The sequence below is a fragment of the Salminus brasiliensis genome, chromosome 8, assembly GCF_030463535.1.
Source record: "Salminus brasiliensis chromosome 8, fSalBra1.hap2, whole genome shotgun sequence".
Classification (NCBI taxonomy): Eukaryota; Metazoa; Chordata; class Actinopteri; order Characiformes; family Bryconidae; genus Salminus; species Salminus brasiliensis.
In genome coordinates this window covers 1,034,752-1,048,644 of record NC_132885.1, presented here as the reverse complement: position 1 = coordinate 1,048,644, position 13,893 = coordinate 1,034,752, and the positions used below count along the sequence as shown (strand labels likewise).

The 13,893-nt window shown below is 42.6% G+C and overlaps 2 protein-coding genes across 2 annotated transcripts in view; both read right to left on the bottom strand.

Moving 5' to 3' along the window:
• Window positions 1-13,893, bottom strand: part of nxph2a (neurexophilin 2a) — a 289,488-nt gene that overhangs the window by 110,301 nt on the left and 165,294 nt on the right. The window lies entirely within an intron of this gene.
• On the bottom strand, window positions 5,384-7,440 carry LOC140561140 (ribosomal protein S6 kinase alpha-3-like). The gene is made up of 2 exons (XM_072686101.1): window positions 6,626-7,440; window positions 5,384-6,209 (listed from the first exon to the last, which is right to left on the bottom strand). The coding sequence occupies exons 1-2, from the start codon at window positions 7,438-7,440 to the stop codon at window positions 5,384-5,386; spliced, it is 1,641 nt and encodes a 546-aa protein (XP_072542202.1).

Below are 13,893 nucleotides of genomic sequence, written 5' to 3'. Positions count from 1 at the left end.
ATATTTTGAAAACTCATCCATTATTTATTGTTTTGAGTATGTTTTATTGTTGCTGTCAAATAAAACAATGATATCTTCATGTAGGAGATAAAATGCTTCATTTTGAATGTAATGTAGTGATATGGGTCATTTTGGAGCCTTTATATTGGTAAAGAGCTGTTCATATTATCCAAGAAGGACCAAGAAGTCAAACTCTGGGGTTTTGATATCAATTTAATATCAATTATTTTAAGTTGACTTAATCTCGTCTGAGAATAACCTGTAAATACAAATGATAGAACATTAAAGCTGACCTGATGAGCTCATTTCCTGTGGTGCAGGAAAGCCATAAGGTAGAAAACGCACAAAAGCTTTGACCCTTCAGTGCAGATCTCTTTAATCTTGAGTCAAAGTTAATCAATTGTTTGGCTGAATGCCTCCTTTTCCAGACCATGTACTGGGTGGAATATTCTGCTTTCAAAGGGCTGAAGAATCCCATGTCCAGCTGCTGTAAGACAAGGGTGGAAGACCCAGGAGCAGGACATCTTGCCTCTTCACAGGAACCATAAAGCTCAAGCAGCATACTAATATTATGCTGAGGTAAATTTATGATATGAATAGTAATAATGAGGTAAATGTATAATTAGAATAGCACTGCTGAGGTAAATTTATGATATGAATAGTAATAATAAGGTAAATGTATAATTAGAATAGCACTGCTGAGGTAAATTTATGATATGAATAGTAATAATGAGGTAAATGTATAATTAGAATAGCACTGCTGAGGTAAATTTATGATATGAATAGTAATAATGAGGTAAATGTATAATTAGAATAGCACTGCTGAGGTAAATTTATGATATGAATAGTAATAATAAGGTAAATGTATAATTAGAATAGCACTGCTGAGGTAAATTTATGATATGAATAGTAATAATGAGGTAAATGTATAATTAGAATAGCACTGCTGAGGTAAATTTATGATATGAATAGTAATAATGAGGTAAATGTATAATTAAAATAGCACTGCTGAGGTAAATTTATGATATGAATAGTAATAATGAGGTAAATGTATAATTAGAATAGCACTGCTGAGGTAAATTTATGATATGAATAGTAATAATGAGGTAAATTTATAATTAGAATAGCACTGCTGAGGTAAATTTATGATATGAATAGTAATAATGAGGTAAATGTATAATTAAAATAGCACTGCTGAGGTAAATTTATGATATGAATAGTAATAATGAGGTAAATGTATAATTAGAATAGCACTGCTGAGGTAAATTTATGATATGAATAGTAATAATGAGGTAAATGTATAATTAAAATAGCACTGCTGAGGTAAATTTATGATATGAATAGTAATAATGAGGTAAATGTATAATTAGAATAGCACTGCTGAGGTAAATTTATGATATGAATAGTAATAATGAGGTAAATGTATAATTAAAATAGCACTGCTGAGGTAAATTTATGATATGAATAGTAATAATGAGGTAAATGTATAATTAAAATAGCACTGCTGAGGTAAATTTATGATATGAATAGTAATAATGAGGTACATGTATAATTAAAATAGCACTGCTGAGGTACATTTATGATATGAATAGTAATAATGTGGTAAATGTATAATAAAAATAGCACTGCTGAGGTAAATTTATGATATGAATAGTAATAATGTGGTAAATGTATAATAAAAATATCACTGCTGAGGTAAATTTATTATATGAATAGTAATAATGAGGTGTGTATATATATATATATACATATATATATATATATATATATATATATATATATATATATATATATATATATATATATACATACTATTATAAACTGTTTTTTAAACAAAACTGTTTGGGAAATGCCAAGAACTTATTTGTATTAATATACTATGTCTATATATAGTACCTTATTGATATTTTCTTTCTTGGCAGTTGATAACCTTTTCATCTTTAAATAACATTTAAGTAATCAAATAATTGTTTTATGATTAATGTTATTATTATAATTGATATACTTCATATAATTAATGATAGCCTTATTCACTATATATATATATATATATATATATATATATATATATATATATATATATATATATATATACTTTTTTCTATAATTAAAACTTTGGAAAATGAAAGTAAAGCTTGATTATGGAAACATATTTGTAAATAACAGATCTGTCCTATTATTACATTTTTAAAAAGCCTCGGTTTGAGTTTTATTTTATTACTTAATTATATTGATTGTACTAATAATAAGAAGAATGAATATTACAATTATAATAGAAATAACAATTTAATTAAATTTAATAATAATAATTTATTAAACTTGTTTTTTCTTTGAGTAGAAAAAAGAAACATCCAGAACACATCAGTAATACAGAACATCTCTTATTCATGCTGACCAACACACAAACTCTCCACTAGATCACTTCTCTAGATCACTTCTCCAGGCTCCCTCTTTACTCTTATCCAGATTACTCCTCCCATTATGTCTCCAAGCTCTCTGATCCAGGCCCCCTTATCCAGGCCCTCTACTCCAGTCTCTCTGCTCCAGGCTCTCTACTCCAGACTCTCTGATCCAGGCCCCCTTATCCAGGCTCTCTGTTCCAGGCCCTCTACTCCAGGCTCTCTGCTCCAGGCTCTCTGATCCAGGCTCTCTGCTCTGCTCTCTGTTCCACAGTCAGGACAGAACCTGCGATGCTCCTCCTGAATCTGAGGTTTAACTATCGGGTGCATTCTCCTTTGCACTACCCTGGAATGGACTTTCCTGGAGAGGCTGAGAAGTGTGATACCTCAAGAGCAAGCACACACTCTCCGGTTCTCATTCTTGAAAATGGGACCACCACCCAAGTACTCCAGTCCAGAGGTGCTGTTCCCGAGGTCCATGCAACATTGCAGAGGCATCTCAACCAAGACAGCCCTCCAATGCCCAGAGCCTTCAGCTCCTCCAGGTGAATCTCCTCCACTTCTGGTGCTTTGCCACTATGGAGCTTTCTTCAGCTTCCTCAGTGACTTTGGCCAGAGAGGTGGAGAGATTCTGACTCCCTGGTAGCTTCCAGCCCTACCTCCTGGACAGAAGGCATGTTCCTCGAGTTTAGGAGTTCCTCTAGGTGTTCTATACACTGCCCAACAATATCCTCAGCTGAGATCAGAGCTTCACCGCCCTAACTGACCACAGTTTGGACAATGATTCTCCTTCCTCTTCTGATTTGTTGGATTATTTTACAGAACCTCCTTGTGGCCACCCGAACGTCATTCTCCATGGACTCTCCACACTGCTCCTACTCCCTGGACTGCTGCCACTGCAAACCTGATGATGTTGCAAAGCAGCTTTACAAAAAATCAGGAAATCAGGTCTTTCCCAGCAGACCCTCACTAGTCGTTTGGGCCGTCGTAGGTCTGTCTGGCAGTTTTCCCCGCCACCTGGCCCAACTCACCTCTAGATGATGATCAGTTAACAGCTCAGTGCCTCTCTTTGCCCGAGAGTCCAAACATGGCCTCAGGTGACATGATATGAGCACAATATCATGAAGTGACCTTTGGCTCAAGGTACACTATGAGCGTATCAAGTACACTCATGAGCAACCTTGTGTTTGAACATGGTGTTTGCTGTGGACAAATTGGGACTAGCACAAAAGTCCAATAACACCCTACCCCTCGGGTTGAGATCAGGCAGGCTGTTCCTCCAATCACTCATCTCCAACCCAGACCTTGTGGGAGCTGAAGGGGAGCTGAAGACTCGGTCTCCTGCTTTCCTGCATCACAATGGGCGATGGGAGCACAGCTTCTGCTTCCACCACCGGCCCATGGAGCGGGACTTTCCCTTCAGAATCAAACCCAGACAGTACACTACCATTACTGGGAGCCGTGCTGTTCGTCTACAGAGGATGAACTCTCTTCTTCAGGATCTGTTGGAGAGACAAAAATGACAAAGATTGACCAACTGAAACATTTCTGATCAATATTTTAAGTGATTTTATGGACTAAAAGGACCGTCACGATCACTCAACAGTCCACTTACCTTAAACTTGGGGAATCGCAGCCTTCTTCTTCCCTGCCTCACTGTGGGCTGTGGGAGGACAGCTTCTGCCTCCACCACCAGCCCATGGAGCAGGATGTCCGAAGTCCCATCCTCACGTCTCTGTTCAGGACTGGAACAGGCAGGAGCTTCTGTGGAGGCAGCAGAATGTGGAGCCCCCTGCTGGGAAGAGGAGGAGTTGTGCACCGCAGAGATGAAGAACTTCTTCACCTTCCCTCGAAGTGACCGGGAGGCTCTGGTAATCGGTGTGACAACATAAGCTTTAGCTGCCCTTTTAACTGCAGCACAAAAAGGACTGCAGCAGAAGCAGCCGTGCTCCTCCTCCACAGCCTCCACACTTCGGCAAGTTAGACCTGCCCCAGCTCTACTGCTGTCGTCTTCCTGGAGTGGGCTGACGTCTCCATGAGAACTGGGTTCCCCGTCCTCGTCAACGGCTTCCACCACAAACCTGCCTATAACTCTGGAGACGGTACAGAAGCAATGTGGAGAATAAGTATTAGCTTATTGTTAGTGAGCTAATACTGTATGTTACCTATTCACTGATTTACAGAACAGCTCTTCACTCTGAGTGACCTTTATTACTGCATAATATGGAAATTACACCAAGTGTGTATCCTTAGTGCCAGTGCTGCCAGACTGACTGTTTTAATGGAGAGAGCAGAGATACAACAGTCATAAATAGTGTGTAAACAACAAACAAACAAGCAAACATACCGTATTTTCTCCAAACGCTTAATGGTGTTCTGCTCATCAGCGTCGGTCAGAGACAGGACCTTCTCCCCATCTACATCTCCAGTGTCCTGCTGCTGCTGCTGGATCTCCTTACAGCTCTCATCACAGAGTCTGTCTGGAAACCCGAACGCATTCTCCTGTGGAGCGCTTTTAGCCTCAGCCACAGATGAGTCTGCAGTCTCACTCATTTCACTGTTGATAAAAATACAAGACAAATACAGCAAATAAGTAAACAGCTGACCAGTCTCAGGGGGAGTCACAAAGCAGGGTTCTCAGTTCAGTCAGAGAACTGAATCCCAGAGTCCAGCCTGTCCAATAGAAGAAGAGCTGAGGGACATTCCAGTCCTTAACACTGGGCTTAAGCTGAGAAATGCTGCTTTGTGAATCACCCAATCACCCAAAAAGCATCAACAGGGTTTGTTCATTCTAAAGTTTTTCAAAGCTAATCAATTAAAATAGAAATGAATAAACAACTCAGTTACATGTAAACAAACAAGCAAGAAATAAAAGCTTAATAATAAATCAACAATAAATCTAATTACAGTTAAAATACAATGAAATTGTTCTTCATGTTTATAATCCTGGAACTAGATACTCGGGTTCCAGCGCAATGGTTTACTTACTGTTCTTGACTTGACTGCAACCAAGGATGCTTTGCCACCTGTGTTACCGAAGGCCGAAAGGAAGGACGGAACTGCAGCATGTAGGCGATCAGGTCCTGACAGGACTCCTCCACCGCCATCCCTTCCGGAAAGGTCAAGGGTCGCTGCTGGAGATTTGGAAGCTCTTTCAAATCCGTGTGGTCATACGGCCTGGACCCAGTGAGCATGACGTACAGGATCACGCCCAGGCTCCACACATCGCTCTTCTTTGGCTCGTAGGGCGTAGCCAAAAGCACCTCAGGAGCAGTGTAGTAAGAAGTGCAGCAGTACGTCTTACTTTCTTCAGGGGAGCCTTTTGAAATGCGTCCAAACCTGAAGCCGGTCAGTTTGATTTGACCGTCAGCAGTCAGCAGGACATTACTGCAGGTGAGATCTCGATGGACAATGTCCTGCTCGTGCAGATAGTCCACAGCGCTGACAAGCTGGGAGAACCACCTTTTGGCCTGATCGACGGGGATGTGGTGGAGCTCCTGGATCTTTTGATGGAGATCCGTGGCTGCAGCCTCCATCACGATGAACACCAGATGGTTAGGCATCTCAAAAATGTCATGCACCTGAACGATGTGAGGGTGCATCACTGTTTTCAGGATGTCCAGTTCCCGGGGCAGAAATTTGCTCACCAAGTCAGGTTCCATCAATACACGGTCCACTATTTTAATGGCCACCTGCTTGGGGTGCTTCTTGGACGTGGCCAGCTTAATTTTGCCAAAACTGCCTTCCTGGATGTTGCCCAGCACCTCAAAGCCCAAGCTTCTCAGGGCTTTGTCAGTGTCTATTTTCTCCCTGCAGATGAAGAAAGAAGCAGAAAGTTAGAAGGTGGAGGAGGTTGTGAGGACCTCTTTCTCCTGTGCATTCCTGCTGGAATCAGCAGTTTATTTAGTCCTGATTCAGTTTTGATCTTAATCCTAACAGCTCTTCTAAAAGAACTTCTAGCAGTTCAGTGTTTAACAGTTCTTCAAATGTTGCCCCAATCTGAGCCCCCTCTTCTTCCTATATGTGCTTTAATTTACATCTACAGGAGAGTTCTAGTAACGTTCTAATACAGTATGGGTTCTTCTTTATATAGAGATATAAACCCACAATCTAAAATCAAATCATCACCAACAAAAATCCAATTAAAATAAAAGTACAATGAAATATTCTTTATATTTATAAACCTGGAACTAGAGACTCCAGTTCCAGCTCAATGGTTTACTCACCGGTCTTCAGGCAACTGCAGCCACTGGTGCTGTGCCACCTCTGCCACCGAAGGCCGAAGGTAATAATGGAACTTCAGCATGTAGGAGATGAAGTTCTTACAGGGCTCATCCACGGTGACACCATCTGGATAATTCAAGGGTCGCTTCTGGAGATGCGGGAGCCTTTTCAGATTGTTGCTGTCGAAGGGCAGGGACCCAGTGACCATGGTGTACAAGATCACACCCAGGCTCCACACATCACTCCTCTTCGGGTCGTAGGGCTCATGCAGAAGCACCTCAGGAGCAGAGTAGTGAGGAGTGCCACAGTACGACTCACTCAGGTCAGGGAAGCCTCTTGAGATGCGAACTAAACTGAAGTCGGTCAGTTTGATTTGGTCATCAGCAGTCAGCAGAACATTACTGCACTTCAGATCTCTATGGACAATGTTCTGCTGGTGCAGATAGACCACGGCACTCACGAGCTGGGAGAACCACCTTTTGGCCTGGTCAATGGGGATGTGGTGGAGCTCCTGGATCATGTGACAGAGATTGGTTGAGGCAGCCTCCATCACGATGAACACGTGCCTGTTACGCACCTCAATGATGTCATGCACCTGAACAATGTGAGGGTGCTGTACTTTTCGGAGAATGGCGAGTTCCCGGGGCAGATATTTGGAAACAAAACCAGGTTTCATCAACTTGAGGTCCATTGTTTTAATGGCCACCTGGTCGGGGTACTTCTTGGACGTGGCCAGCATCACCTTTCCAAAACTCCCTTCACCGATTTTGCGGACCACCTGAAAGCCCAGGCTCTTCAAGGCTTTCTTGCTTTCCATTGTTTCCCTGCAGATGGAAGCCAGTTCTAGATAAGTTGGCTCTAGATAAGAGCTTCAGCCAAATGACATCAGTGTCACTGACAACACAGGAATCAGCTGTCTAGCGGGCTGCTGAATCCCAACTGAGCCAATGAGGGAGAGCAGGCCTATTTATAGGTTCCGTGATGTCATCAGCATGACATCACAATGGAGAGGAGGAGTCAGGTCACTGAGGTCAGTTCCTCATTGGCTGTATAGAACTGCATGTACACACAGTGCTGTGGAAAAGTTTAATAAAATAATTAATTAATAAAAAACTAAGACACAGTACCTGCTGAGGAAGCGGAAAATAATGAATAAATAAAATTGACCAAAAAATAAAGAAATAAATATAAAAATCATGCCAGTACAGCACTGGTCAGTGCAATAGAGACAGACTCTATGGAATGTAGGAAATGCTGTATAATATCTGGAGTTCAGGTAAAGGGCCAAGAACACCCCATAAATGGGTCCCAGATTTTACACTTCACTTTTATTGATGTAATTAAATGTTAATTGTTTCTGTGGTAATATTTAATTGAATGTATTTATGAACAGATCAAAAGAAGGAGGAGCCTATCCCTGATCCAGTAAAGCTGAATGCAGTTTTACTGTATAGGAGATCAGTCCTCATCTAGTAGAGATAGCATCTAACGACTGATTTAGTTTTTGGTCCACTAGCCAATGCTCACTCCTCCACACTTCACACTCCACACCATACAGTCCCCTGGGTCCCTGCCTGATGTCCCTCCCACTACAGACAGCTTCACCCTTTTGGTGTGACACAGTTCCCTGAGAAGAACATTCTGCAGTGTCCACCCACCAGTTTTTACAAACAGTCAGCGAGGCAAATGTCTGCAAGAGGATCCTTCCTTGGCTTGCTTTTTTTAATGGGATAGTGGCAAAGCCTCTCACAAGATCATTGTCCCCCAACTGGGAAGTGTGGAGACATCTCTGACCCAGTGTCCAGTTGGGCACATGGGTCTTGTTTACGAGTGTGCTGCCTCTTATCACACAGTTTGAGCCTTTTCTTAACAGCAGTGAGCAGTCAAGCTCTGTGAAGCTTCCTCCATACATATGGATTCCTGTCAGATTTTAAACCCAGACTCAGATACAACCAACCACACACCTCTTCTGCACTATACTGTGCTTTAACAGGCCCTGAGGGAGGAACACTCAGCTCAGGTGAGTTTGCTGATTGGGGTTCATTTGCTGATTGCCAGCTGACCTTTCAACCGCCTGTCTCACCCAGAACCAGTACCGCAGCAACCGCCTGTCTCACCCAACATCAGTAGTGCATCAACTGCCTGTCTCACCCAGCATCAGTACCGCAGCAACCGCATGTCTCACCCAGCATCAGTAGTGCATCAACCGCCTGTCTCACCCAGCATCAGTACCGCAGCAACCACCTGTCTCACCCAGCTTCAGTAGTGCAGTAACCGCCTGTCTCACCCAGTATCAGTACCGCAGCAACCGCCTGTCTCACCCAACATCAGTAGTGCAGTAACCGCCTGTCTCACCCAACATCAGTAGTGCAGTAACCGCCTGTCTCACCCAACATCAGTAGTGCATCAACCGCCTGTCTCACCCAGCATCAGTACCGCAGCAACCGCCTGTCTCACCCAGCATCAGTACCGCAGCAACCGCCTGTCTCACCCAACATCAGTAGTGCATCAACCGCCTGTCTCACCCAACATCAGTAGTGCATCAACCGCCTGTCTCACCCAGCAGCAGTAGTGCATCAACCGCCCGTCTCACCCAGCATCAGTACCACATTAACCGCCTGCCTCACCCAGCATCAGTACCACATTAACCACCTGCCTCACCCAGCATCAGTACCGCAGCAACCGCCTGTCTCACTCAGCATCAGTAGTGCATCAACCGCCTGTCTCACCCAGCATCAGTACCGCAGCAACCGCCTGTCTCACCCAACATCAGTAGTGCATCAACCGCCTGTCTCACCCAGCATCAGTACCACATTAACCGCCTGCCTCACCCAGCATCAGTACCACATTAACCGCCTGCCTCACCCAGCATCAGTACCGCAGCAACCGCCTGTCTCACTCAGCGTCAGTAGTGCATCAACCGCCTGTCTCACCCAGCATCAGTACCGCAGCAACCTCCTGTCTCACCCAACATCAGTAGTGCATCAACCGCCTGTCTCACCCAGCAGCAGTAGTGCATCAACCGCATGTCTCACCCAGCATCAGGACCACATTAACCGCCTGCCTCACCCAGCATCAGTACCGCAGCAACCGCCTGTCTCACTCAGCATCAGTAGTGCATCAACCGCCTGTCTCACCCAGCATCAGTACCGCAGCAACCGCCTGTCTCACCCAACATCAGTAGTGCATCAACCGCCTGTCTCACCCAGCAGCAGTAGTGCATCAACCGCCTGTCTCACCCAGCATCAGGACCACATTAACCGCCTGCCTCCCCCAGCATCAGTACCACATTAACCGCCTGCCTCACCCAGCATCAGTACCGCAGCAACCGCCTGTCTCACCCAGCATCAGTAGCGCATCAACCGCCTGCCTCCCCCAGCATCAGTACCACATTAACCGCCTGCCTCACCCAGCATCAGTACCGCAGCAACCGCCTGTCTCACCCAGCATCAGTACCGCAGCAACCGCCTGTCTCACCCAGCATCAGTAGCGCATCAACCGCCTGTCTCACCCAGCATCAGTACCGCAGCAACCGCCTGCCTCACCCAGCATCAGTAGCGCAGCAACCGCCTGCCTCACCCAGCATCAGTAGCGCAGCGAGACCGACAGTACATTTATATCTATGAGCTAATTTGTTATACTTTGTTGTACAAAAAGAGTTTATTAATTCAGTAATGATCTCTGATCAGTTTTCAGTTTTCAGTTACTGAGTGTTTTGAAACTGTTGCTGTATTTTCAGCACTTTCAGTAGCTAGCTAAGTAGTTCAGTTTTTAGATGTAATTTGATCAAAACAGATGTAACGTCACAATATCTGATAAGGAGTAAAAGGGAAAGTCTCAAAAGACACACAAAGGTAAGTTAAGGATGTATTAAGTTAATTAAGTTAACTAGCTAGATAGGTTACCTACCACCATTGCCTCAAAGTGTGCAGCTGGGTAGCTGAATGCTTACGCTAACTTGATGTGTTTTTTAATGGTTAAGGTGAAAACTCGCCAAACTATGCTGTTAGCGGTTGGTTTAGCTAGGTCAATGCAATCCTTACACAAATACCCACAAATACCCAGACTAAGCTTCTGGTGAAGTGATGGCAGAGTACCCTTTACTTCTGCTCCATGTAACGCTAACTAACTACTGCAGAAACCATATTAAAATGTTTATTGTAGCTACAGCAACATGAAGCTCAAACAGTGTAGCTCAAATAGATAGAAATATATATGTTTGTGTGTGTGTGTGTGTGTATAGGAACGAGCTAGGATTCCTCAGGAATGCAGCCAGGAGCTGAGTCTGGCTGTGCATCATGTTTTGTTGAGATATTTAAACTGATCTTGTTTGATTGGTTTACTGCACACTGCTGTACGTTTGTACATTTTGCTAATAAACCGTGATTTGCTGGGGGTGGGGGGTTGAATAATTTTGATTGCAACTGTACTGTACTTGGTGTAGCATTTAATTGTCATATGTCAAATGATGAGCTATGATTTACCTTAGTATGAGGGCTGAGCCATGTTTGAGCCCTGCTTTTGCACTGCACTTTAAAGGACAGTCTGGTACAGCAATGCTACTTCACGGTTACACAGACCTTTATGACCTATTTTGGCTGGAATGTGTGTTCTGAGGAGCCTACAATGTTTGAAAACTCTACTAGTCTACTAGTCTTGGGACATGTTTTGATCTGATACTGCAGTTCTGTAGATGTCCTGTCGGTTCTATAGTGCCACCTGTGCTCTCAATGCATATTTGACACTTCTGGGAACAGAATGTGCAGGTTCTACAGATCAGCTTTCCTGTAGTGGTCCGTCGTGTTTTTGCCACTTTGTATTAGGGAATCATCAAGAGAATGAAAAATATTTTTCTCCAATCTTGGCTACCCCAAAGTGGCCAATTCCCATTCAAAATTCAAACATTCTACTTTTCACTCAAATTCTCATGTTGATCTTTTTATTATTAATAATATAATCTATAAATAATAAATAATGATTGATATAATCTAAAAATATTAAATAATCTATAAATAATGCAAATATCTATGTCTATGTTGGACCATAGTCCTGGAGGAGCGTTGTTTCGTTTCACAGTGTACTCTGTATGTAGTTGAAATGACAATAAAACCCACTTGACTTGACTTGAAATAAAATCATTCAGTGATTGCTTTCAGACCTTTTAGACCTCTATTTACTCGATTGAAAGCAGGATCAGCTATTTTTAATTCCCTTGATTTTAGAAGAAACGACGACTGAGCATGTGTCCCAATACTTTTGTCCATATAGTGTGTGTGTGTATGTGTATGTATGTATGTATATATATATATATTTGATTTGATTTGATTTGATATGAGTGTATAGTTCCTTTAGGACAGTACATGTATTTGTACCCAGCCGCTAACACTGATGTTTGCTAATGCTTAGATTTTAGTGCTTAATTAGCACACTACTGACTATATTAACTACCTCAGGGGGGCGCTATAAAAAGAAAAAGAAACCTGGGTTAGTCCTGAAGTTTGTTTTTTCTTTTTTATACGCGAGGAGCATTTATTTAGCCGTTCTGTTTCTGAGCTCCACCATCTTGGTGTCTCCTTTGTTTGGTTTTCCTGCCTTTTCTGTTTTATTGTGAGAGGTGCAGTTCCACCCGTTGCCTGTGCTTGCTTACAGTGGTAAGGTGTTATCAGTGCAGTGAAATCTTTGTTTTACTGCATCACAGCTTTAGATGTGGGCCTGATGGATGTGCAAAGAAAGACCAGCCAGAAGAGAGCTGCAGTGGTCAGGTCTTGAAGTGAGGAGAGACTGAACGAGCACCTGGGCGAGACTCTAGAGAGAAAGGGGACGAATTCTTGGGATGTTGTACAGGAGAAACCCTTACGACTCCTCATATTTTCCTCCATGAAGCTCATGTTAATGCTCAGTAGAGCACAGAGACGCTCCTTTAATAGAGCTGATATTACTGAAATGCTTCATTTTCAATGGGCAGATCTGCAGCTGAAACAGGAGCCTAGTGCAGCCCAACATTTTTAACATCAACATTTTAATAGATCATTCTCCTCATTATGACTTTTAGAGAAATGGGGTTTTGTCTCATCTGTTTATAGGACATTCTCCCAGAAGCTTTGGGACTTGTCAACATGTAGTTTGGAAAATTCCAGTCTGGCTTTTTTATGATTTGTTTTCAACAATGGTGTCCTCCTTGGTCATCCAATGAAGTCCACTTTGGTTCACCTTTAATCTCTTTAGAAGTTTTTCTGGGCTTTTTTGTTGCCATTCGTATTAGAGGGTAGTGGGCGGAGCGTTTGGCGCAAGCATAACAGTTAGCCGTTGTGTTTGCTCTGTGTGTGTCAAGCAAAAAGAATGACACTAACAAAATTGATCAGGTAAAACAGAATCATGTGACTTACAGCAGCATCGTTTATTTGAAAAACTCTTTACATTAGTCTGTCACATCTCGGCTTTAGCAATATTTTGCATATTTAGGTGTGTGTGTTTGTGTGGTTTGTGGGGAATTTGTTTGTTTGGCCTTTTTCCATTCAGTTTTTTTTTGTGCATTTTTAAAATCCGCATAAACCTGGTGGATGGGAAACCTGCTAAAGTCTAGGTCCAGTTGTAAGCTCAGAATGAAATGTAAGGAATTTAAAATCTCTAGACTAGCGTCTTGATTCTGACAATGGAAATGGTTACTGTACGAGAGCGGAAAACTGGAAACCAAACAGCCACCATTAACTGCTCCAAACTAAATCTTAAATCTGGTACAGGTCCGGGGGTCGCAAGTTCAAATCCTGAGCCATGACGCTTTGCCATCAGCAGCCGAAGTCCGAGAAAGCACAACTGACCGTGCTCTCTTCGGGCAGGTAGATGGCGCTCTCTTTCCCCTCATCACTTTTAAGTAATCTTGGCTAAATGAAATTAAATGAATTGTTACTTTTATTCAATTCTCTAATTAAAATGTTTTGCATATATAAAATAAACAGTAGAAATGCAGGTTTTGCTCATTAAAAATCTGAACTGCAGTAACTGGAAGAGAATGTAATTAGAAAATGGAGAAGTTAGAAAGTTTAGTTTTATTAACTGTGTGAAATTAAACAGTGGTCCTGCACCACCTGCATTACTGTCTGAGAGACTGGTCTGTAGTTTAACCCTCAGTTTGCTCTTTTTCATCATCCTCAGGATCTTCAGATCTTCAGAGTGATCTCCACAGCACCATCCTGTGCAAAACCTTTCTCCAGCTGGCCTTCTGGAATGGGTTTGAAATGGACTGGAATAAACCCAGTTCCTCTGAGTTTAG